The 26,508-nt window shown below is 46.9% G+C and overlaps 1 protein-coding gene across 1 annotated transcript in view; it reads right to left on the minus strand.

Annotated features, from left to right (window-relative positions):
- The window catches only part of NEURL4 (neuralized E3 ubiquitin protein ligase 4), a 62,863-nt gene that overhangs the window by 20,328 nt on the left and 16,027 nt on the right, over nt 1-26,508 (minus strand). The window contains exons 9-20 of the mRNA XM_060281922.2: nt 25,775-25,956; nt 24,391-24,476; nt 22,662-22,824; nt 19,100-19,298; nt 17,061-17,137; nt 16,881-16,959; nt 15,047-15,222; nt 13,262-13,390; nt 11,292-11,437; nt 8,803-9,018; nt 7,087-7,185; nt 5,208-5,360 (exon numbers count right to left, since the gene is read on the minus strand). Coding sequence (XP_060137905.2) covers nt 5,208-5,360; nt 7,087-7,185; nt 8,803-9,018; nt 11,292-11,437; nt 13,262-13,390; nt 15,047-15,222; nt 16,881-16,959; nt 17,061-17,137; nt 19,100-19,298; nt 22,662-22,824; nt 24,391-24,476; nt 25,775-25,956 — 1,705 coding nt within the window. The remainder of the gene's footprint in view (nt 1-5,207; nt 5,361-7,086; nt 7,186-8,802; nt 9,019-11,291; nt 11,438-13,261; nt 13,391-15,046; nt 15,223-16,880; nt 16,960-17,060; nt 17,138-19,099; nt 19,299-22,661; nt 22,825-24,390; nt 24,477-25,774; nt 25,957-26,508) is intronic.

Genomic DNA, 26,508 nt, shown 5'->3' on the forward strand with positions numbered 1-26,508 from the left:
TTTGAAAGAATTCAAGTTGTCTCGAGTTAGGGCCATATAATGAGCCAATTGTCAGTTTAATTTTGCCATCTAGTATTCCTTTAATGAAAATGAATCTACCTTTTTTGTCCTTTAGGACTGTTATGGATTTGAAATTTAAGTCTCTACTAATTATTACAGCTACTCCGCGAGCCTTTCCTGAGCCTTGTGCTACCCATTGTTGACTAAAACGAGGGTCATTCAGGAGTTTGTTCCCTTTGGGTGGGTTGTGTATTTCTTGTAGGAAGGTGATGTGTGGTTTCATGGTATTTATGTATGAGGTGATACGTTTTCTCTTGATGGGATTTCCCAGCCCCCTCACATTTAGTGTGATTGCTTTTAAGCTAGCCATCTTGTTTATTCATTCTGTAGGATGGTTCCTTGCCAACCCGTCTGGGTTGTCCTATGTCCCTCACTTCGTGTTGTGTATTGAACCATTGGAGTTGCGCTGACTTATGATGTGGCGGGTGGGGGTTCAATGGGATTAAAATTAGAATCGGGTTAAAGAGTGGGAGGTAAATTATAGAGGGTTTCCTATATGTAGTTATATAGGTGTACGTTTGGGGTATTTTGGACCTTTTGGCAAATAGCCGGTTGGTCCTTGATCTCGGCTGATGTGAAGGGCTGTACTCAAGGACAGGCCTTCCCCCTTGTCGTTTGTGACAGGGGGTGATCAGCGAGACGGTGTAGAGTGGTTTTGTAATGTTAGTGTCAGGTATAAGGTTCGTGAGCAATGTTGCCAATGTTAATAGCAACATCACTGATGTGTTAGAGTGTGTGTATGTGTTGGCGCGCTCTGGTGCCACCATGTTGTTGAATAGGTATCATGTTTTAGCCTGATAGTGAGTTGTGTTATGGATGTTGGGGGAGCTGTTTTTCTCTTGTTTGGTATGAAAGGGATACTGGAGATATGGGTTGTGGTTGATGGGGAATGTGATTGAGGTTATCTGGACTGGTGTCGGGGTGGGGTTGGGATGGGGTAGATTCTATGGAGGTGTGGTGTTGGGGGGGGATATTGATGATGATAGTTATGTTCAAGGCCTATGGGGAGGGGGGAGGGGGTAGGGGGATCACCAGTCCTGCAGTTTGAGATGCTTTCCAGTTGCCTCATTCAGCTGTGGTTGTTGTTGTTGTTGTTGTAGGGTTGTTCCTCAGTGATGTTTTGGTTCGGTTGATCGTGGTTTGGCGTCCTGTGGAGAATGTTCGGTAGAATGATTTTGTGCGCGATGGTAGATGGTTGAATCGACGAGTCTTGATGTATTGCTTCTGTTGTCTCTTTCCCCTCTTTACTTCCATCCATTCATTTACTGTTATTCCACTTTCTTGATCTCGGCTGTCACTTGGTGGGTCTTTCTGTTGCTGGTTCGATGGAGGGTCGAGTCCAAGGTTCCTCAATAGTTGTTGGGCTTCCCTTTCGTTGGTAGCCATGTATTGCGTTGTATCGGTTGTCACGATGAGACGGAAGGGAAAGCCCCAACGGTATCGAATCCCTTTTTGCTGAAGAAGCTGAGTGTATGGACGTAGGTTTTTTCTCCGATTTAGGGTGTCCTGGGATAGATCCTGTAGGACCAATATGGAATTGTCTTTGTAATGGAGATTGGTTGAGTTCTTGAGGCTGTTCCATATCTCCTCCTTTTTTCTGTAGCGTGAAAAGCACACTATGATGTCTCTTGGGTGGGCACCAGGTTTTGGCAAAGGTTTTAGAGCTCTGTGTGCCCTTTCCAGATCGGAAACCTCGAGTGTCAGATTTGGGATTGTATCTTTCAACCAGCTCACAATTAGGTCTGCTGGGCTTTTCTCCTCTGCTTTTTCTGGGAAGTTGCGGAAGCGGATATTGCAGCGTCTGTTTCGGTCTTCGATGTCTGCTTGTTTAATTCTCAATTCTTCATTTTCTCTTTCCAGTTCGCACAATTTCTCATTCATGCGTGTGGTTTCATCCCGATATTGCTCTATTATTCCTTCTTGCAGTTGATTCTTCTTTTCTAGAGCTTCCACTCTGGAGGTAAGATTACTGATTAGTAGCTGTATAGGGGTCGTTGCATTTTCCACTGCAGCTTCCAATTTACTTGTCATCCTCTCTTCCATTTCTCTTAGGTGTTGTAATATTTCATCATTTTGAGGAGGTGTTGCGGTCTCATTGTTTTTTACCATCTTTTTAGTTGGTGACACCTTCATTTCCTTGACGTTCTTGGTTTGAGGTTTGTTTGGCATTCTCTCAGAGTGGGACGTGTTACGGTTAGGAGTTATGGCGATGATGATTTCTGGGTGTTGGGTTATTGGATTAATCAGGCGTTGTTGACTGGTGGCTTCTGCAGAGCGTTCGGTTTAGGCAATCATTTGTGTCATGCCTTGGTGATGTTATAAGGACGCCTCTGAGGTTGTCGTGTTCGCCTCAACAGTGTTGTCAAAGCGGTGGTCTGGTACTCAGAGAGGTGGGTGTACCAGTGGACAGATAGACAAACAAGCAGAGACAGACAAACAAACAGGCAAATGAAGGGGGGGTTCGATTTAGAGGTGATCAAGTAAGCAATCTAGCAAGCAAAAAGGGTATAAAACAAAAGTGAGGGTGGGGTGAGAAGTGAGGTAGAAGGGGAAGATAAGGAAGAGAAGAATAAAGGGGAATCCAGCTTCTGGGAAGGGGTTTAAGGAGAAGGTTTATGTATTGGAGAGAAGGAAGGAAGATAAAGGTTTATGTATTGGAAAGAAGGAAGGAAGATAAAGGTATAACAGAAGTGGGGGTTTTTTGTTTTGTTTTTTAAGTTATTTTACTTTACTTTATTTTATTTTTTAAAAGGGGGAGGTGATGGGTGGGAGGAAAGGCTACCCTATTGGAGATAGGGTGATAAACAGAGTAGATGGGGGGGGATTCAAATTAAAGGGAAGAAGGAGTCGAAAAAGAGAGAGAGAAAAGGGGCAGAAGTAACAAGTGGGATGGAGGGTAAAAATAAGAATTTTTCTTAGAGGGTTAAAGTGTATGAAAAGAGGGGGTTTGGGTGTTAAAAAGCGAAAGGGATAAAGGGTAATGATACTTCTTTTTTTAAAAAAAAATATATATATATATACAGTTAAAGATAAAAAAAAGGAAAAAATATTATTCTCCCTCTCTCTCTTCTTCTAAAAAAAGGGGGAGAGAGAGAGGGAAAAAAATCACTTCTATTTTTATAGAAGAAAAATTTTAAGGAAAAGGAATATTTTCTAAAAGAAGGAAACGAGAAGTGTGTGTGTGTGTGTAATACGTAAATATCTTTAAAAAAAAAATTTTTTTTAAAAAAATTATATTTCTTTTTTTTTAAAAAAAGAACCCTATATATATATATACATATATATATATATATGTTCAAAAAAATTTTTTTTTATAATAATAAAAATAATTCAAAAAATTATAACAATAAAAAATTATAACAATAAAAAATTATAACAATAAAAATAAATATATATTTGAAAATAGAAAAATCGAGGCCTTTCCACTGGGCCTTCCTCTGGGCCTTTGGCTCACTTGGCGGGAAAGTGGGCTCAGGGTGGGCCTACCTCTCTTTCAATATCGGCGGCGGAAGAAATGGCGGTGGCTCGGCAGTGGGGCAGCGAGGCCAGGACCTCTTTCCTTCCCTAGGCACCCCCGCACTTGCCTCCTGGGTCCCTCCAGTCCCGGGGCTCCGGATAGCCGGGCGACCCTGGTGCAGCGGCGCAGCAGCAGTAGGGAGGATGATTGACAGGTCGGAGGTTGGAACAAGGTTCCTCTCTTCTCCCCCTCCGAGTTGAGCGCGGCGGCGATGGTAGTAGTAGTAAGTGCAAAAGATCGCCCCGCTTACTCTTCGAGGCCCCGGCGTGCCGCGAGGCGGGAGATCCCAGGCCTGCGGGTCCCGGGTTCCCGCCTGATCAACGGCTGATTAGCAGCCGGGCGCCCCAGATTCCGGCTCCAAATTCCGGTTCGCTGGGGGGGGGACTCCTCAGCTGGTCTACCGAGCCTCCCCCCGACCCTCGCACGGCAACGGCGGCGATCCCCGCGGCTCAGGAGTCGCTCAGGCAACGCGACCACGTTGGCTGCCCTTAGGAGCTCCGTGGCGCCGTGGCACGCGCCATGATGCCTCCCTAATTCTAGTTTTGCGCTAGACTCTGCTCATGCAGGAAGCGGCCAAAACAAAAAATCTGTTATCATACGAAATATATTTAATATATTTTTTATTCTAATAGCATCTTGCGGACCCCTCTGGCATAGCTCGCGGACCCCTGGGGGTCCCCGGACCACCTGTTGGGAACCACTGCTCTCGCACGATACAAATTTAACAAACATTCCCAAGAAGAATTACTCATAGAATCATAGAATCGTAGAGTTGGAAGAGACCACAAGGGCCATCCAGTCCAACCCCCTGCCAAGCAGGAAACACCATCAAAGCATTCTTGACATATGCCTGTCAAGCCTCTGCTTAAAGACCTCCAAAGAAGGAGACTCCACCACACTCCTTGGTAGCAAATTCCACTGCCGAACAGCTCTTACTGTCAGGAAGTTCTTCCTAATGTTTAGGTGGAATCTTCTTTCTTGAAGTTTGAATCCATTGCTCCGTGTCCGCTTCTCTGGAGCAGCAGAAAACAATCTTTCTCCCTCCTCCATATGACATCCTTTCATATATTTGAACATGGCTATCATATCACCCCTTAACCTTCTCTTCTCCAGGCTAAACATACCCAGCTCCCTAAGCCGTTCCTCATAAGGCATCATAAGGCATCTTATTATTTTTTACTTCCCTACCAGAGAAGAAAGGCAGAGACGAAGTTGATGGACTATGCCGAAATAGCTAAAACGACCGGAAGAATCAGAAATCGGGAAGACCAAAATTTTAATAAGGAATGGGGGAAATTTATATCTTGAAGCCCATTGTAAACAGTCAAAATTGTTAGTAGGATTGGAATATCGCTTGTAGTTTAAGGGCGAATTCTGGACGCAATGGAGATGTAAAAGATTTGGGCTGTCATAAAAGATTAAGAAGGGAAGTCCAGGGGATTCCTTGGGATCTTGTTTTTATGATTTATGTTTGATATATCTCTGTAATATTTTAATTTGGAAAACCAAATAAATAAATTTATATATATATAAGAATAAGGGGGGGGGAGAGAGCGCGAGGACCCTCCCTATGCCACCCCCTCCCTCCCTCCCGCCCGATATTTGGGACACACTCATTGCAAGCACTCACGGGGGTGGCTGTTTCCTCCTCCTCTTCCTCTTCACTGTAAGGCTCCGAGGTGACGGAGGGAGGCTTGGTGCCGTCTGCCTCTTCCAGCAGGGAGGAGCTGACGATGGAGACGGACGTGACTCTCCCGTAGAGATCGAGCACGACGTAGACGTTCTGCGGGGAAGGGGCAGCCAGGGTGAGGGGTGGAGGAATCAAGGGGCTCCAAATGCAGGATCAGACCACAAAGGCCGCTCTCCCCTCCTGCGGCTTCAGAAACAGGTACAGTGGTGCCTCGCTTAACGAATGCCCTGCTTAACGAAATTTCCGCTTAACGAAAGGATTTTTCGAGCGGAGGTTGCCTGGCTAGACAAATTCGTTTCATGAAAAATTCGTCTAGCGAATCGCGGTTTCCCATAGGAACGCATTGAAATTCAATTAATTCAATTCAATTAATGCGTTCCTATGGGCAAAAATTTTTTTTAAAAAAAAATTCAATGCATTCCTATGGGATTCGCTAGACGAATTTTTCGTTATAAGAAAAGACCCATGGAATGAATTAAATTCATCTTGCGAGGCACCACTGTAATCTGATACAGTGACTATAATCAGCTACATTTCCATGCGTTATTATATAGAAATGTGAATCATATTATTTGAAGGAAGAGAGACAGTCTGTTTCATAGGAGTTTACAATACGGTGGAGTCATAATAAAATGGGTTGCAGGGAAGAAGGTGAAGGAAGGAGGAGATGGGAAAACCTAAGAGACCTGATGGATAGAGCCCAACCTATGGATGATACACCACCAAACTGGCGAAAGTGACCGGGAAAATCAGAGATCAAGAGGACAATAAATTTAATAAAGAATGGGGGGGGGGGTTAAGTTACTTGAAAGAACACTGTAAACAACTGAAAACATTGGCAGGATTTTAAAAAACACTTGCAGTGAAGTGAGAACTATGATAAAAATTGCGTTTTGAAAAAAACATGGAGAATATGATACGATGCAGTTTGAAGAGAATATCTGGGGGAACCATGGAGGAGTGGAGGGAAGTTCGGGGATTCTGAGAATCCTATTTGTAAAATGATTATGATTCATGTATGATATAAAATGGTAAAAGCGAAAATGAATTCTTTAAAAAAGAAGGATAGAGCCCACCATAGCTGCCAAGTCTCCCGTATTCCCCGGGAAATCCCCGTTTTTCCAGCTGTTCCTAGCTGAAAAAACGGATTTTCTTTTGTTTTCCCCCGGTTTATTCTGGCGCGGCGGCCATTTTGGAACTGGGCGGAGCATGCTCAGAAGCGACTTTTGATGCTGCTCTGCCCAGTTCCAAAATGGCTGCAGTGCGACTTCTGGCGCGGCGGCCATTTTGGAACTGGGCAAAGCAGCATCAAAAGTCACTTCTGAGCATGCTCCGCCCAGTTCCAAAATGGCTGCAGCGCTACTTCCGGTCTGCTACTTCTGCCCGGTCCCTTATTTCTCCGACAGCAACTTGGCAGGTATGGAGCCCAACTATGTTACCAAATATTTTTTATGACACCACTGTGGATACATTGTCGGCGGCACTTTGGGCAACGAGGGCGGTGAGGCAGTGAGCCACGTTTACAAGGAGGCTCTTGTCGGCTCATGATGACGAAGACCGGCCTGGAGACCGGATTGGAAAGGTCTCCCCGACTTACTTTGAAAGAAAAACCAGGCGTTCCGGGGCTGAGTAAGCAAAGGGAGGTTTGTCCTTATACTTGAAGCCGCTCGGAAGCCTATTTTGGCACCAGCAGTATGATAATAATCCTAATGCCACAGGAGGGTTGTGGGGCACAAAAGTGTGTGGTACAGAGTTACCAAAACCTCCGGGAATAACCGAGGGAGCGGGGGCCACGTTCAGCCTGCGCCCGGCTCTTTACCTTGGCCACTCCAGCCGCCGCTGGGCCCATGTCCTCTCCGTCGACGAGGATGTGCATGGTGTCGTCGGGGCAGCGCTTCACCCCCACGCGACTCCCCACCTGTCCGGAAGGGAAAGGGTCACTGTCGGCTCTGCTAGGATTCAAGGCCCCAAATGCCCAGAGGGTGCCTGGTTGGCTAAAAACCCCTAGCAGGAGTTGCAGCATCAAAAGCAGAACAGGTCATGGTACCTGGGGCGTCTACAAATACAGCTTTCCTTTAACAAAGATGGAACCCCAAGGAACCCAACCCAACCACAGGGTTCCTCCTGGCCTCTCTGTTTATTCCAGGGGTAGCAGGGATCAGAGGACCCCAGGGTGGGATGAAACTGCCGTCAAACCAACAATTCATGCTTTGCTAGATGGGCAGGTGAAGGGGCTGAGCCTCAAGGAGCTTTTACGTAAGATTTGCTAGAGAGAACTCTGAGATCGCTTCCTTTGTCCGTCTTGGCAGGAAGCTGTAACACTCTATAGTTCCTTCCTGCCTAGACATCCATCTCTCTCTCTCTCTCTCTCTCTCTCCATCATGCTTCCTAGCTGACCACACATCCATTCCCTTGAGCTCTGCAGCTCAGACACCATTTTGTACTTTTGAGACTTCGATAAGCAGTTATAAACCTGCCTTCCGTTTGCTGCTACAGGTGAAACTCGGAAAGTTAGAATCCTGTATCGTCGGAAAGTGCATTTATTTCAGTAACGCAACTTTAAAGGTGAAACCAAGATATGAGATAGATGCATGACGTGCAAAGCAAGATATGGCAAGCCTTTATTTGTTGTAATTGTCATTATTTGTTGTTAGGCGGGTCAATTATAAATGGAATGGAATTAATGAAATGTAATGGCAATGTTTATTTTTGTTTCCTTTTGTATTATTGTAACTATTTGTTTTATTACTGTGGAATTTCCAAAAGAAAGCATTTGTAAAAATAAAAAATAATAAGTTGCATTACTGAAATAAATGCACTTTTTGACGATATTCTAATTTTCCAGGTTTCACCTGTATAACTGCTGCTTCAAGGCCTAGGTTGCAAGGCCACTTTTACATCTTCACAAAACAATGTGTGGGCATTTGTTATTTTTAAGGAGGCAAAAAGAGATAATATAAGGGAAAAGCATCCTGAATTATTGCTTCTAGAAGGTTAAATCGACCTCGTCTCAGCTTTTGGCCTGGTATAGCTGAAGGAACGTCTCCACCCCCATTGCTCAGCCTGGACACTGAGGTCCAGCTCTGAGGGTCTTCTGCTGGTTCCCTCACTGCAAAAGGCGAAGTTACAGGGAACCAGGCGGAGAGCCTTCTTGGTGGTGGCGCCCTCCCTTCAGATGTCAAGGAGATAAAGAACTACACAACTTCTTGAAGACATCCGAAGGCAGCCCTGTATCAGGAAGTTTTATAATGCTTGATGTTTTCTTGTTTTTATATTTTCCTGGAAGCTGCCCAGAGTGGCTGGGGAAACCCAGCCAGATGGGCGGGATGTAAGTAATAAATTATTATTATCAAAGTTGCAAAGGGTGGTACTCGGCTGAATTCATTCACACGAGTAAAGGAAGGATAATAACTAAGCAATACATCTTCTCCCAGTGCCTAAATCCATTTCCACGCAGAGGATCCCAAAGCCTCCCTCCAGGCCTTTCTCCCTGTCCCCCCACCCCCTGAAAAACAAAACAAAACCCTGCACTCACCCCAAGGCGCTCCAGAGAGCACCCGTAGTTCTGCTTCTGGAGGATGCCGTTCCGACGCACCTCGGAGCCTGTCACCAGCCAGGTCACCTTGGAGCGGAGGTCCAGGAGGGACGACGGCAGCCCAGCCACCGTGTAAGGAGCGTCCAAGGGCAGGAGGGTGGTCAAGCCCACGTGGACAGAGCCTGCCCACTTCTCGTCCAGCTCGTCAATCTTCACCTGGAGGGGGAGGGAGCAGGCAGGAGGGGAGAGCTCAATGGGGCACTACAGTGGTTCCTTGGTTCTCCAATGCCGTGGCATTCAAACAACTCAGAACCCAAACACTGCAAACCTGGAAGTGTTCCGGGTTTGTGAACTTTTTTTCCAGAAGCCGAACATGCTCCGTTTTCAGTGTTATGCTTCCGATTGGAGTGCCATGCTTCCGATTTGAGTGTTACGCTGAGGTCTGGCTGTTTTTGCTATTTATTTTGCGTTTTTGTGGCTCCATTTTTTTGTTCTTGTGACTGTTTATTGCTTTCATTTTATGGATCCGTGGTGTCTCGTTAAGATAGTAAAATTCATGTTAAACGGCTGTTTTAGGGGTTGTTTTTAAAAGTCTGGAATGGATTAATCCTTTTTACAATACAGTGGTGCCTCGGCTAACGAATGCCCTGCTTAACTAAATTTCCGCTTAACGAAAGGTTTTTTTCTAGTGGAGGTTGTCTCGCTAGACGAATTTGTTTTACGAAAAATTCGTCTAGCGAATCGCGGTTTCCCATAAGAATGCATTGAAATTCAATTAATGCGTTCCTATGGGCAAAAAAAATTCAAAAAAAATTCAATGCATTCCTATGGGATTCGCTAGATGAATTTTTCGTTATAAGAAAAGACCCGTGGAACGAATTAATTTCATCTAGCGAGGCACCACTGTACTTTCTATGGCAGGGGTAGGCAACCTAAGGCCCGTGGGCTGGATGCGGCCCAATCGCCTTCTCAATCCGGCCCGCGGACAGTCCGGGAATCAGCGTGTTTTTATATGAGTAGAATGTAGAATGGGGTTATTTGTGAGGCATAGGAATTCGTTCATTCCCCCCCTCCCAAAAAAAAAAGTCCGGCCTAGCACATGGTCTAAGGGATGGTGGACCGGCCCACGGCTGAAAAAGGGTGCTGACCCCTGTTCTATGGGAAAGCGTGCCTTGGTTTTGGAACATGCTTTGGTTTTGGAACGGACTTCTGGAACAGATTAAGTTTAAGAACCAAGGTACTGAAGGGAGGGGTTTGCCAATTGTGTTATTGAGCTAGATCTGATCCTATAGTTTGCATTGCCCCCCCCCCAATATTCCTCCTAAAATGCTTCTTAAAAATGCTTTCCTCTTTACCTCTATGCCTCTGTGTGTCAAAAGTGCAATGCAACAGTGAGACTTGCTATCAAGGCTAAGAGCTGACCTTGTCTGGAACACAGAATGAGAGGCAGAGAGGTTTATCTGCCAGCCTGACGCTGGAAGCTGCTATCCTTGACGCATAGTGAGGATGCTACCGGGGGCAGCATGAGTCAGCATGTGTTTATGCACAGGATCGGACACAGGAAGATCCATATATGTACTTGTGACCCCCTTGCGTGCGCACAGTTACAGAGGAGGGGGAAAGGAGCCCAAGAAGTGTATAAGAAGCTTTGCAATTTGTGTTTCTTTTCTCTTGTCGTGAGCTGATCACCTAGAGTCTGTTAATTAATTAAGAATTAAACTCTTTCTCTGGATTCAACCCCCGGTGTCATTATTGGCTATCTCTGTCCTGCCTGGGCGCAACTTAAAGGACCCTTAGTAGCTGATAAGGCTACAGTACCACTGTACTTATGTTCATATTTAAAAGCATTTGTAAGTCACTTTTCAAAATCTCCTAAGGACACCAGAAAAGCTCTGCCAGATCAGGCCAAGGGGCCCAGCAAGGCCAACATCCTGTTCTCACAGTGGCCGACCAGGTGCCCCAAAGCGAAACCTACAAGCAGGATCCGAGCAGCTCTCCCTTGCTGTGGCAGGTGGGATTCGGAGACACTGCTGGCTCGGACCGTGGAGGCAGAGCCGAGCCATGGTGGCTCGGGGCTGTTGGGTGTTAGTGCTGTGCAGTATGCAAACAGTATCATTGAAACAAGCCATAAAACCAGTGGAATGGCAGTATAAAAATCAGATCCGAGAGAAATATAAAGAGGAATTCAAGTGAAGAAAAACAAAACAGGGCCTGATCTTATGGGTCAGGGGAAGCTAGGGGGAAATGATAAGCAATAACTGGCATGCAGTTCCCCAGTCAAATTCAGTTCCAAAACTTAAATTTTCTAAAAAGGAACTGGGGGAGAAGAGGGAGAGACGAAGGGCAGAGAGAGGATCTGGCTGTGGATTACCGAGAAGGAACTGGATAACAGCCACAGCTACAGTTTTTTTCAGGAGGAGGAACGAGGAACGCTGTTGCTCTTTCCTCCTCCACACACGCAAGTGTTTCCTCGCGCACGCAGTCCTCACCTCAAAGATCTCATCTGTCTTCAGTTCCTTCATGCTGAAGACGATGCCGTGGCAATAGCCAGCTACCCGCACGGCCCGGCAGCCGTCGTCCTGGAAGGCCACGTTCTTGCCGCAGCTGCTGTGGAAACGGTGGGCGACGCCGGGGACTGGAGGGGGTGAAAAAGAATGGATGGGAAAGATTGCAAACTGGTTTGTGGTGGTGGAGGCAGGAGAGAGAGGTTGTTATCTCCCGCTTGGACTACTGCAATGTGCTCTACGTGGGGCTACCTTTGAAGGTGAGTCAGAATCTACAACTAATCCAGAAAGCGGCAGCTAAACTTGGAGCAGGACCATATACAGTGGTACCTCGGTTTAAGTACACAATTGGTTCCGGGGAGCTGTTCTCTCCCCGAAAAGTACTTAAACAGGGCGGCGATAGCGCACGTGCGAGAAGCACCGATAGAGTGCTTCTGCGCATGGTGCGCTGCGAAACCCAGAAGTAAACACTTTCGGGTCCCGCAGAGTACTCAAACCAAAAGTACTCGAACCGCAGCGGACTTAAACTGAGGTATGACTGTATTTCCGAGCAAAATTCAAAGTGTTGGTGCTGACCTTGAAAGCCCTAAACGGCCTCAAAGGCCCAGTAGACCTGAAGGAGCGTCTCCACCCCCATCGTTCAGCCCAGACACTAAGGTCCAGCTCCAAGGGCCTTCTGGCGGTTCCCTCCCTGCGACAAGTGAGGCTACAGGGAACCAGGCAGAGGGCCTTCTCGGTGGTGGCACCTGCCCTGTGGAAAGCTCTCCAGTCAGATGTCAAGGAGATAAACAACGTTTTAGAATACATCTGAAAGCAGTCCTGTTTAGGGAAGTTTTTAATGTTTGATGTTTTCTTTTTCTTTTTCATTTGTGTTTTCAAAAACAGGAACAGCGAGCATATTTAACCCCCCCCTCCCCTTCAAACTTCATACCAAATACAGCATGTATAAATATACCATGTGACTTCCCTTCCACACTTTTCCTGGTTCCTTTTGCTTTTTGACTACTGTGCGTAATCCACATCTTTTTAACCATCCAGTTTGTTATCGATTAAATACTCTATTTCAATTCTGCTGGATTCACTCGACACCTGATAAGCTACGTATTTGTCTATACTGGTTCTTAAAATATTCAATAAACATTATCCATTCCTCCTCATATTCCTAATCTTCCATTTTCTCTTATCCTGTTCGTCAGACCAGCCAGTTCAGCATATTTGAACATTTTATGCTGCATTCTTCCTTAGCGGGTGCTACACTTAGTTCTCCACCTTTGCCTATAGTAATAAACTCTCTTGTTTTCTTCGGGCCTCCGTTGTTACCATCCCCAAGAGGAAAATCTCAGGTGTTTTGGGGAAAGATTAAAAAAAAAATCTTTTTCATTATATATAGTTTCCCCAATATTCCTTAATTGTTTTACAGGACCACGATATGTGAAAAAAAATCCCTTATTTTCATTACACTTCCAACATATACCTTTTTCTTTCTTAGGCATTTTTAAAAACATCGTTGCCAATCTGGTGGGTGTTAAATACCACCTGTTTGATATGTTATTATGCTTTTAATTCTGTTAGAAGCGGCCCAGAGTGGCTGGGGCAACCTAGTCAGATGGGCAGGGTACAAAAAATAATAATAATTACAGTCATACCTCGGAAGTCAAATGCCTTGAGAGTCAAATGTTTTGGCTCCCGAACGTCGCAGACCCGGAAGTGACTGTTCCGGTTTGCGGATGTTCTTTGGAACGTCCGACACGGGTTCTGTGGCTTCCGATTGGCTGCAGGAGCTTCCCGCAGCCAATCGGAAGCCGTGCCTTGGTTTCTGAATGTTTTGGAAACCAAACCAACTTCCGGCACAGATTCCGTTCGACTTCCAAGTTATCGTTAATGGTCCTGTACTGATTCTACCAGTAGTGCTCTGCAGGGTTCCAGGCAGGGAGCGTTCCCAGTTTTGCTCTCACCTGGCGAATGGATGGGGAACGACTTCTCGGTGATGTTGCTGGTGGACAGGCTGTTGTCCATGGGCCCCGTGGCACTGGTGATCGACACCTGGACGCACTGGCCGTACAGATCAACCACAGCGTAGACCTCTGCAGCGGACAGGGTGTTTTTTTTTGGGGGGGGGGGGAGACAGAAGGGAGAGAAAGGCTGGTTTAGCACAAAAGATGACCAAGAGTCTGGAAGCCAAGCCAGATGAGGAACGGTGGAGGGAGTTGGGCATTTTAGCTTGGAGAGAAGGCTATCTGTCATGGATGCTTAGTTGAGATTTCTGCACTACAGCGGGTTGGACTAGATGACCCCCGCTGTATCTAGGATTCTCTTGTCAGTTTGCATTTCTTAGTGCAGAAAGTATTGACCTGATGTGTAGAGATCTTTCCTATTCTACTTAATTCAAGAGGGTTCTGGAAGCTTCTCTGGGTGAAAGAAACAAGCAGAAGGTTCATGATGTTTGGGTTATACCTTCAGAGAAGCTGAGGACAGCTGGCTTAAACTGGTTCTGCTATCTCTTTTGTCAAGGTCTATCTCTCTTCCTTCTGGTGTGGTGTTCTGTACGTAGTAAGCTTAGTGTTAAGGTTTAGACTTATGATAAGATATTGTAAGTTTAAGTTAAGTCTGCTGCAACTGGATTTCATATGGACATATTGGATTTGTGACCATGATGGTCATTTGCCTTCAGGAGCAGTAAAGCTCTGCTGGAGGAAATATTCATTGCCTCTGGTCTATTTTTATGGGAATCCTGCAACGTGTTTAAGTTTTTACTCTGCTAACTAATACATTGGAATCTACTCTGGATCAATATTGAGCAGCATTTAATGACATCTCTAAGCCAGAAACACACCCCTTTCCGAACCATTCCAGAACCCCACTCCATAAACAAGCGCGCAAGAGCCATCTCAGTCTCCACTCCTCCTTCCACCACAAACCCTGACTTGCAGATGTGATTTCATCAAAAAGCATCCCTGGGAGAAGGAGCTAACGGAAGGCCAACCTTGAGTCCAGCCACGGAGAGCTCATTTCATCTCTCCGCGACAGCCAGCACAAACATGTCACAGAGGTTCCTAATTATGCGCACAAACACCCACTGGTTAGTTCCCAAGATCTGTCAGCCTCCCTGGGTGTCCTGGCTTAGAATATTCCACCCTTCGCCAACCACAAGCTGCCTGGGTCTCACATCTGGAGCTGTCGTCCAAAACATCTGGAGGGTGGCAGACGCTGGAATATCCGGGGACTTTTGGCCAGTCCCAGCTGCCTAGCTAGACTTATAGAATCGTGGAATACTAGAGTTGGAAGGGACCTTGAGGGTCATCCAGCCCAACCCCCTGCAATGCAGGAATCTCAGCTAAAGCATCCATGGCCATCTAACTTCTGTTTAAAAACCTCCAAGGAAGGAGAGACCACTGCCTCGCGAGGGAGTCCGTTCCACTGCCTAACAGCTCTTACTGTCAAAAAGTTCTTCCTGATGTTTCGTCCAAATCTCCTTTCTTGTAACTTGGATGCTTTTGGTACCTCTTCCCAGGCCTTCCTCTCTTGCCTTGCAAGAACTTACCCATCACATCCCTAGCAGGGATGTTGGCTGGGACCCTGCCATGAGCAGACTAAGCTCGGCCTTATCCAACTAAGCACTGGCAGGGACGCACCAAAGTTTCGGGAGTCTCTCCCAGCCCTGCCTGGAGATGCCGTTGGCGGGACTTGAACCCGGGGCGAGCAGGTGTCTTGCTGTCCCTCCCAGCCCCTCATGCGCTTACCCTTCCCTGGAGGCAGCCCCGAGCAGGCCACCCCCTGATCGACGCCGTTGATGAAGTAGTGCAGGTCGCCCTTGGCCGTGCGCATCATTCCAATGCGCGACCCTGTGGTCAGGGAGTCCAGGTCGCAGCCGTAATTGTTGCGCATCGTGTTCCCGTCCTGCATGATGGCCGTGCCGCTGGGAGGGAGGAAGAGAAAGAGGGAAGAGGACTCTGTGGGAAGCTCCTTCCTCTGCTGCGGAACCCCCTTCCCAGCCCCAAGCACTAGTGTCCTTTATTATTAATATATCATTGTGAAAACTTCATTTATAGGAAGAAAGAGTGAGAAAGAAAAAGAAAAAGGGGAATTGAGAATGAAAAAAAAACAATACTGTTGTTACCTTACCCTATGTTAACATACAGCTAAGTCTATTCTTTTCCCCCTAATACAGTCATACCTAGGAAGCCGAACGGAATCCGTTCCGGAAGTCCGTTCCACTTCCAAAACGTTCGGAAACCAAGGCGCAGTTTCCGACAGGCTGCAGGAAGTTCCTGCAGCCCGTCGGAAGCTGCATCGGGCGTTCGGGTCTCAAAGAAGGTTTGCAAAGCGGAACACTCACTTCCGGATTTGTGGCATTCGGAAGCCAAAACCTTTGACTTGCAAAGTGTACGGGATCCAAGGGGCGACAATGTCCCCACTGTGGAAGGATGTGTGGATCCAGAATTGGTCTCCACAGTCACTTACGGACTCATTGTTTATGGAAGACAATCTTACTCGGCTACAAGGAATCACAGAAGAAGAAGAGGAAGGAGGAGGAGGAGACGGAGACGACGAATGGGTGTTATTTGCAAATGATATTCTTCTGTTTCAAAGGCTCAAATCAGTATCCCTAATCCGACTGATGCTTTTGGCACCAGGGCCAAGGTTCACCGGCTCTACCAGCTTCTGTGTGCGTGAAAACTGCCAAACAGCCCTGGTTGCCGGGCCAGATTTGGGGTGGGGGCACATGCAGCTTGTAAGAGCAGCCCTGCAGCAGCCAGATCAGGACAAAAGGGGCCCGCAGGCCCCAGCGTCCTGCCTCCCTCAGTGGCTCAGGCAGACGTCCTTCATGCGGAGCCTGAAAGCCAGTCTCCGCCCCAGATCGCAGCTCTTTCCCAGCACCTTCCCTCTGACACTGCGCCGGGGCTGTCCACAAGGGCATGGCAAGGTTAAAACCTTTCTACTTACACCCAGGTATTTTAATATCAGGGTGTTTTTAATGGGTGCAATTGATTTCCACAGTTGGAGTCTATTATAACATTCCTGGCGTTTTCAAATTCCGTTATACAAGGCCCAGAAATCCACTTTAGGGTGGTGCTTTGTTTTGTTCTTGTTTTTATTATGTAGTTTGTGCTTTTATGCTCTGAAACGCCCTGACATCTGTGGAGAAAGGGCGGTATACACATTTTAATAATAATAAGAAGAAGATTCAAAAGTACGGGTTAAAGCATTCTAGAGGGGAAGGACTGTGCCACGTAGCTGTTTCTCAGCCTGCAATCTTTTCTTGATGCCTCTTGCCCTGAAAATGAGTTCCTCTTGCTGTCAGTTCTCCACCCTGCCCCTGGCAGCGTGGTGTAGTGGTTAGAGCAGTGGTTTCTCAATCGTGGGTCTCCAGCTGTTGTTGGGACTACAAATCCCATCATCCCTAGCTAAGCAGGGGCAATGGTCAGGGATCATAGAGTCATAGAGTTGGAAGAGACCACAAGGGCCATCCAGTCCAACCCCCTGCCAAGCAGGAAACACCATCAAAGCATTCTTGACATATGCTTATACTCGAGTATCTATGGGTATATAATAATAATTACTATTATTATTCACCTTAGCATCCATGTGTCGTAATCGATATCAGTCATCGTGTTGGGGAACTCCAGGTCCTCTGGGCGGATGGCAGTGACCCCTGGGAAGGTGGGGAAGAGAGAAGGGGGGGGGGTAAAGAAAAGTTTCAAGGGAAGAAAGAGAGGGTTTTCTGCTCCTTTTCGACCTCCCTGTATTTCTCACCTGCTTCGATGGAGCCAGACCAGCGATCCACCATCTTCTGAATGACGATCTCAAAGAGCTCCCCGTCTCGGAGGGACCTGCAGTGGGGAAAAAAAGGAGGGTCCCCCGTAAGAATTATTTCCAGAGAAGCTCTGGCAGGAAGTAAAATAACTTGGTTTAACTGTATGCAACTGGAGCAACGGACAAGGAAGTGACTAAGGGAAAACAAGAACTGCACAGAATAAACAAAATTTGAAGGAAAAAAAGACTATAAAAAGGGGAGATAAAGAAGAAAATATAGTTACAAAAGAGGAAACCAGTGAAATTTATAAAATATTAGTAGAAATGGAGGATCAGCAAGATCAATTAAAAGTGGGGAGAAAGGAGACAACGGGACAGATAGTCAAAGCTGGGGGCAAATATGGGAGAACTGTACGTTGCAAAATGTTGTCCATAAAGATAAAAGAAAATTAGTTTGGAGAGGGTACTTAACACCAGTCAGATTAAAACAAATAAACAAGGAATATTCAGTGTTATGTTGGAGGGGATGCCAGGAAACCGAGAATTATGTTCACACGTGGTGAGGGTGAAAATATATACATTTTTTCTGGCAAAGGGTGTTTAAGGAGATAACAGAAATCACTGGGATAATGCTGACTGAAAGTTCAGAGGTGGAATTATTATCAATTTACGATGTGGTGGAAGGTTCACAGGCTACGAAGGACTTGCTCACATATTTATTGACAGCTGCACAAGTCATTATAGCTAGGAAGCGGAAGGGGCAAGCGGAATATAAAATGGAAGAATGGTTTAAAGAGGTGTGGGATATAGCTATTAATTATAAATTAACATGTGCCGTTAAGGTAAGACGGGGGATACGCAGGAGGAATGATTTTGAGAAGATATGGAGAGTGTTTGAAGAATTTGTACTGTTAAAACGGAAAGGGGTCAAACCATCGCAAGAGGTGTTGAAATTTTGGGAGGTTGGATGGTTACAATGGAATGGTCTTGGAGGTGGGATGCAATTATTGTTGTTGTTATATATATATATACACACACACACACACACACACACACACACATACATACAGTGGTGCCTTGCTAGACGAATTTAATTCGTTCCACGGGTCTTTTCTTATAACGAAAAATTTGTCTAGCGAGTCCCATAGGAATGCATTGAATTTTTTAAAGAATTTTTTTGCCCATAGGAACGCATTAATTGAATTTCAATGCATTCCTATGGGAAACCGCGATTCGCTAGACAAATTTTTCATAAAAACGAATTCGTCTAGCGAGGCAACCTCCGCTAGGAAAAAACCTTTCGTTAAGCGGAAATTTCGTTAAGCAGGGGATTCGTTAAGCGAGGCACCACTGTATAGATAAGAATTCTTTCCCATAACATTAAACCACAGTTTAGTGCAGCGTTTCTCAACCGCTGTTCCGCGGCACACTAGTGTGCCGCGAGACGCTGGCTGGTGTGCCACGGCGTGCGGCGATGAGAAGGGCGATTTACATTGTCACGTGCCTGGCGGCCGCCAATGATCAACACTAACCCGCCGGAAAGCAATATTTCTCCTCCTCTTTCCCAAAGCTCAGTGCAAACGAGCCTGACGCCTTGTGAAGCCTTATTACAGGAGATTGCAACCAACATAGCAATTGGCAAGTGTTTCATACAGTCATAATTATAGTCAATATAGGGCGGCACAGAGTTAAATTTTTTAACTTTTTTAATGGTGGTGTGCTTCGTGATTTTTTCCACGCAAGAAGTGTGCCGTGGCCCAAAAAAGGTTGAGAAACACTGGTTTAGTGTAACAGCCAAACGACTCTACCAGCCCTGAACACAGAAAGGTTTTGCTCTGAGCCAAAGCCGTTCTTGACGTGTACAGAAAAAGGACAGTCCTGCTATTTAAACTTGGATCTCTTAAGGATTTGCTGGGTGCAAACCATTTCCTGTGCTTCCAAGCCTCAGGCTGCGGCGCGATTCCCCGAAAGGAGGCGCGTCGTTTTGGGATTGTCCGGGGAAGAGGAGTGCTGCTGCCCGTCCCCGCCTGGCCACTGACCGGTTCGAGATGACGATGGCGTCGTTGAACTCGCTCCGGCAGTTCTGCCGCAGGGCCGTGCGGCCGCCGTTGGTAATGACGGCGTTGTTGCCGTGCAGGTGGTGGAAACGCAGGTCGTTCCCAGAGGCCACTGAGGACGGGCTGCTGGGAGACAGCTGGTTGTTGCCTTCCGAGAGGTCGTCAGGGAGCGGAAGGAGATCTGGGAAAGGAAGGGCAGGAGGAAGTCAACTTTCTGTTTTACAATTCAGAATACTCATTTAAACATCCTTGAAATATCAGTGACTTCCCTTATTCTCTTTCCATGGCTCATTTTGCATTTCATAAAATCCCTTTATATTTTACATAAACTAAACCATTCAGTATTCCATTATTACATCCATCAAAACTGATTCGCACTGTTGAATTTATCTTAATGCTGCCAACGTTTTCAAGTGTACATAATTTCCCCCCATATATTCAATAAACGTTTTCCAATCTTCTCTAAACGTACGTTCTTCCTGTTCTCTTATTCCAGGGGTAGCCAGCTCCCAAGAGACTGCGATCTACTCACAGAGTTAAAAACTGGCACTGATCTACCCCCTTTTGGGAGGTTCAGGTGAAAGTTGTTGAGCTTTTTTTAGGAAGGAAGCCCTGTTTTGGGGGGTTCACGTAAAAGTTGGTGAGCTTCTTTAGGGAAGAGGAAAGCTACATTGAGCTTTTTTAAGGAAGGAAATCCCTGTTCTTGGTGGTTCAGGTCATTTTAGGGGTGCAGGGCAAAGATGCTGAGCTTTTTTTAGGGGAGCCAAAGTTTTTTAGCTTCTTTGGGGGGAGCCACTGATCTACCAGTGATCTACCACAGACGTCCAGTGATCTACCGGTAGATCACAATCTACCTGTTGGACATGCCTGTCTTATTCTATATGTTAAGTCTGCAAGCTGTGCATATTCCATCATATTGCTATTCTTCTTTGGTTGGGACCTCGCTCGTTTTCCATTTTGGGGCTAGCAAAACACAGGCTGCAGTAGTGGCATACGTAACCTTTTTTGACATCTGGGAATTTCCATCTGAATTATCCCCAACGAAAAAGACTCAGGTTTTTGTTTTGTTATTGAAAAGTACTTTTGAACATTTTTTTCAATTCATTATGGATTATTTCCCAACATTCTTTTACCATATTACAGGTCCACCACATATGAAATAACATCCCCTCAACCTCACTGCATCTCCAGCGCTTATCTGGTTCAGTCTTATACATCTTAGCAAGTCAAGGTAAAGGGACCCCTGACCATTAGGTCCAGTGGCGGACGACTCTGGGGTTGCAGCGCTTACCTCGCTTTACTGGCCGAGGGAGCCAGCGTTTGTCCACGTACAGTTTTTCGGGTCATGTGGCCAGCATGACTAAGCCGCTTCTGGTGAACCAGAGCAGCACACGGAAACGCCGTTTACCTTCCCGTCGGAGTGGTACCTATTTATCTACTGTACTTGCACTTTTTGGTGTGCTTTCGAACTGCTAGGTTGGCAGGAGCTGGGACCGAGTAACGGGAGCTCACTCCATCGCAGAGATTCGAACCGCTGACCTTCTGATCGGCAAGCCCTAGGCTCTGTGGTTTAGACCACAGCGCCACCCACGTCCCTCCTCCTTAGCAAGCCTACTCGGAGTTAAATACCATCTTAAGACACTGAAACCCACATGCAACTTTTGCTGCCAGACCACAGAAATGAAATAATAGGGACGAGGTACCGCAGCTTCCAGAGGATGCTCGAGACACACACCTTTGCCCAGGTCTCTCTTCTCACATTTGAGCTGTTATGTTTTTAGGAACCATCATAAGAACAGCCTGCTGGATCTACTCCAGCAGCCAGCCCTCACGGTGGCCAAGCAGTTGCCCCAAAGGGAGGCCCAGAATCAGGATTCGAACACAAGAGCAACATTCTCCTCTCCCATGGTTTCCAGAAGCTGGTACCCAGAAACATCGCTGCCTCCAGCTGTAGAGGCAGAGGAGAGACACCCTGGGCTTGTAGCCACCAAAGGCCCTCTGCTCTTTCAGGAATTTATCCAATCCTCTTTTAAAGATGCCCACTTTGGTGGCCATCCCTGCCTCCAGTGGCAGGGAGTTCCCCAGTTCAACTATGAGCCACCTGAAAGAGTTCTTTCATCTGTCCTGAATCTCCCAACATCCAGCTTCACGACATGCCCACAAGTTTTGGTGTTTGGAGAGAGGGAGAAAAACTTTCCTCTCTCCACTTTCTCTCAGCCACAGGTAAGGTTATAAACTTCTTCCGGGCCACCTCTTAACTCTCCTTTTCTCCAAACTAAAAACTCCCAAATGCTGCAATCCTTTCCTCCTGGGGGACCTTAGGGGGCAAAGGGGGGGAAATAAATAAATAAGAAAACAACAACTGCGGAAGCCTGCAGAAGATCGAGATCAAAGAATCAAGCTGGGGGTGTTTGAGAGCACCCCCCGAAGAAGGTACCCGAAACACTGGATTATTGCTTTATTTGATATAAGTTGTTTATTTTAAAGTTATGCTTTTATAATGACGTTTTTTTGTACTGGATCGGATAGAGGAGGGAGAAAGGTTGTTTTCTGCTGCTCCAGAGAAGCGGACACGGAGCAATGGATTCAAACTACAAGAAAGAAGATTCCACCTAAACATTAGGAAGAACTTCCTGACAGTAAGAGCTGTACGACAGTGGAATTTGCTGCCAAGGAGTGTGGTGGAGTCTCCTTCTTTGGAGGTCTTTAAGCCGAGGCTTGACAGGGATATGTCAAGAATGCTTTGATGGTGTTTCCTGCTTGGCGCAGGGGGTTAGACTGGATGGCCCTTGTGGTCTCTTCCAACTCTATGATTCTATGATTCTATTCTATGATTCTATGTTTGAAGGTGTGTGATCATTGCGGTTCCTTCAGCTCGCAAACTGCCTTGTGAATAGGGTAACTCAGGACGAAATAGGGTAACTCAGGACGAAAAGGAGAAATGTGCTAAGAGGAAGCTACGTTTGGCAAACCCTCCTGCCCGGAAACCTATGTCCCCACGGTGGAAGGACGTGTGGATCCAAAATTGGCATCCACAGTCACTTCTGGACTCACTGCTAAAACCGTGTTTAGGGAAGACAATCTTACTCAGCTACAAAGAAGAAGAAATATTATTTATACCCCGCCCATCTGGCTGGGTTTCCCCAGCCACTCTGGGCGGCTTCCAACAAAACATTGAAATACAATAATCTATTAAACATTAAAAGCTTCCCTAAACAGGGCTGCCTTCAGATGTCTTCTAAAAGTCTGGTAGTTGTTGTTCTCTTTGACATCTGATGGGAGGGGCGTTCCACAGGGCGGGTGCCACTACCGAGAAGGCCCTCTGCCTGGTTCCCTGTAACTTGGCTTCTCACAGGGAGGGAACCGCCAGAAGGCCCTCGCCGCTGGATCCCAGTGTCCGGGCAGAACGACAAACTCCTCCGACTACAGATCAGACTTGCGATGAAATCTCGCACCCCTTTTCCCCATGATGCCTGAAGCCGCCGCAAACAACGTCACCCCCTCCCCAAAATCCTGTTCCCCGCAACCCCCCGCCCCTACTTACCTGTGTCATCCACAATGGTAGCCTGGGCTGCCTGCCCATACAGGTCCACCACGGCATAGATGTTGGGCGGGACATTCCACGCGGCAGGGCCCTGTGCCACCCCATTGACGAAGAAGTGCAGGGTCCCGTCCTCCTTGCGCACGACGCCCACAGTGTCTCCTGCCTGAGGGAGGGAGGCAGGAGGAAGAAAAATTAGACAGGACAAAAGGGGGGGGTTGACTTCCAGAATTTGATTCCCGCTGGATCAGGCCAGCAGCCCACCTAGTCCAGCATCCAGTTCTCACAGTGGCCAACCAGATGCCCATCGTGGGAAACCCATCGGCAAGAGCAACTCTCTCGTCTTGTGCGATTTAGAATCATTGCTAGTATCCACTGAAAGCCTTCTCCCCTTGAACCTGTCTATTTGCCAAAACATCTGGAGAGTCCTAATGGAACAGACACAGCCTCTCTCAGTCTTGGGTCCCCTGGTGTTGCTGGACTACAACTCCCATCATGTCTGACCACGGGCCATGAATGATGGGAGTTGTAGTCCAACAAGGATAGCTCAGTTGGTCACAGCAGGGTGCAGATAACGCCAAGGTCGCAGGTTCGATCCCCGTAAAGGGCAGATTCCTGCATTACAGGGGGTTGGACTAGAGCAGGCATCCCCAAACTTCGGCCCTCCAGATGTTTTGGACTACAATTCCCATCTTCCCTGACCACTGGTGCTGCTAGCTAGGGATCATGGGAGTTGTAGGCCAAAACATCTGGAGGGCCGCAGTTTGGGGGTGCCTGGGCTAGAGCAGGCATAGGCAAATTTGGCCCTCCAGATGTTTTGGGACTATAACTCCCATCATCCCTGACCACTGGTCCTGTTAGCTAGGGATGATGGGAGTTGTAGTCCCACAACATCTGGAGGGCCGAATTTGCCTATGCTTGGACTAGAGAATCTTCAGAGTATGATCTGTGAACATTTAGGGACCCAAGGTTGAGAAAGGAGACCTTAGTATGCGTTAAAAAGTTGTTCTGAGTGGCGGTTCTAACTTTAAGCTGCTATCGCCCTTTTCCCTAAGAAATAACAGATTATTTTAAATTGGGTTTATTATATGTGAAAAAGATATATTCTAAAAAATAAAATAAGCCCTTTTCCCCCCAAGCAGTAAGAGATGTCCTCAGCTTTACTGGACTTGCAGAAAGAAAACCTTTGCTGAGTTCGAATCTGGAGACCAGTCATACCTGCTTCTGTGATCTCCCTTCTCTAATGCAAGGGCCTCAACATCGTTTGATTTCATTTTCCACGTTTCTACGCTGCTTTGGAATTGCAAAGCTGCTTACAGACGATAATTAACGACAACGCAATAGAGCATCGCAAATACAACGTAGAATCATAGAATCGTAGAATTGCAAGAGACCACGAGGGCCATCCAGTCCAACCCCCTTCCGAGCAGGAAACACCATCAAAGCATTCCTGACATATGCCTGTCAAGCCTCTGCTTAAAGACCTCCAAAGGAGACTCCACCACACTCCTTGGCAGCAAATTCCACTGTCGTACAGCTCTTACTGTCAGGAAGTTCTTCCTAATGTTGAGGTGGAATCTTCTTTCTTGTAGTTTGAATCCATTGCTCCGTGTCCGCTTCTCTGGAGCAGCAGAAAACAATCCTTCACGTGTAGAAGTAAACCCCACAGGTTCTGAAGACTTCTTGTCTATTATTATTGTAGTCCCTCCCCACAAAAAAACACCCCACTCACCTTCAAGCGGTCCAGGTTGTGGCCGTATTCGTCCAAGATGGTTGTCCCATTGTGCATCACCCCGTTCCCCGTCATCATCCAGGTACCTGCGGGAGGTCAGCAGGGAGACAGACAAGTGAGAAAGATGGGGAAGGAGACTTAGAATCCCAGGATTTCATTCACAAGAAAGTCCCCAAACCAAACAGGTTTTCCAGCCCTCATGATCAGCAAAATGACAGAATGGGACCATGCAGATCCATCAAGCTTTCCCATCTACTACGGAGCCAGGATTAAGTTTTAATAAATTAAATAAGCTAATAAATTTGCAAAGCCCTGAACAACTTAGGTCCAGGAGACTGCCAGAACCTTTCTATCCCAGCTTGACCACTGAGATCACCTGCGGGAGCATCGCTGGCCATACCCCGAGGTCGGTGAAGCCCGCTTGACGACAACAATGAGAAACTAAGCCTTCAGTGTCATCGGCCCGGTCCTGAGGAACCCTCTGCCACCAGAGATTCAGCAGGCGACTTCTGTGCTAACCTTTGAAATGCCTGCGGAAAACTTTATTATTATTATTATTCCGCCGGGGCCTGTGCAGGAAATTAAGAATGCGTCCTTCTCCAATGGTTAACCAATGCCTCTTTTTTAAACTTTTGACAGCCTGAATACACAAGACGCCTTCCCCCAATCTCCCCCTTGAGAAACAGAGATTGGGGGGGGGGGGGAGAGAAATAAGCATTGGGAAAAACACACGAGCCAAAACACACGAGCCAAGAAAAGCTGAACTGAAAAAAAATGTTTAAAATAACTTTGTCTAAAAAAAACCCGAAACCTTTCTTTTAGGAGTTTTAGGTGCCGAAATCCCAAGGGAGCAGAAAAGACTATTTGTATACGCGACCACGGCTGCGTGATTGCTACTAGCCCAGAGATGGAAAGAAGAAAAATTCCCAACAAGAGAAGAACGGCAGATGAAGTTGATGGACTACGCCAAAATGGCAAAAATGACCAGAAGAATCAGAAAGCAGGAAGACCAAAATTTTAATAAGGAATGGGGGAAAGTTATAATTTATCTGAAAAAAATCATTGTAAACAATTAAAATCGCTAGTAGTAGTGGAATAATTTTGGATCTAATGGTGAATTTTGGATCTAATGGAGATGTAAAAGATTTGTAATATTATAAAAGATGCAGGAGGAAAGGATTAAGAATAGGACCCACAAAGAGGAGGACAGAAGCCCAGGAGATTCTGTGGAACCTTGTTTCCATATTGTATGTTGATATGGGTGTAAAATTTTAATGTGAAAACCCCAAATAAATAAAATTTACAAAAAAGAGCGCTCAAGTTGGAAGAGGTGCTGTTCCCACCACAGCCACAAGGAGGCCCCGGCGGCGAGAGGGCCTCTCACCTGATCGCAGGTTGGTCATGGTGGACGGCAGCTGCAGGTACGTGGGGTTGTGGGTGGTGACGCCAATCTCGATGGAGCCGGCCCACTTGTCAACCATCTTGTCGATGCGCACCTGGAAGACCTCGCCGTTGCGCAGCGGCCGGTTGCTCAGGACCACGCCGTGGTTGAAATCGTCGGTGGCGCTGGAGAGATGAGAGCGCCGTTAAAGAGTGGCCAGTTAGAGGGGCTTCTCTGATCAGGGCTGAGAGCAGCTGGCTCTGGGGAGGAGCCCTGCATCCCAACACGCCTTATGCAGGGGTCGGAATACTGGTCCTCCTGCTTCAAAGACCGTCTTCAATAGGATTTCTAAAACTCGGGCCCCCAGGTGTTGTTGGACTACAAGTCCCATCATCCCTGACCGCTGTTTTGGGGGGACAGGGGGCGGGCGGGTGTGGAGGATTCCCTGATCCTGAATGGGGTAACTGTGCCCTTGAAGGACCAGGTGCGCAGCCTGGGAGTCATTTTGGACTCAATGCTGTCCATGGAGGCGCAGGTCAATTCTGTGTCCAGGGCAGCTGTCTACCAGCTCCATCTGGTACGCAGGATGAGACCCTCCCTGTCCGCGGACTGTCTCCCCAGAGTGGCACATGCTCTGGTTATCTCCTGCTTGGACTACTGCAATGCGCTCTACATGGGGCTACCTTTGAAGGTGACCCGGAAACTGCAACTAATCCAGAATGCGGCAGCTAGAATGA

This window comes from Zootoca vivipara, chromosome 12, assembly GCF_965207765.1.
Source record: "Zootoca vivipara chromosome 12, rZooViv2.hap1.1, whole genome shotgun sequence".
In the NCBI taxonomy this organism is placed as follows: Eukaryota; Metazoa; Chordata; class Lepidosauria; order Squamata; family Lacertidae; genus Zootoca; species Zootoca vivipara.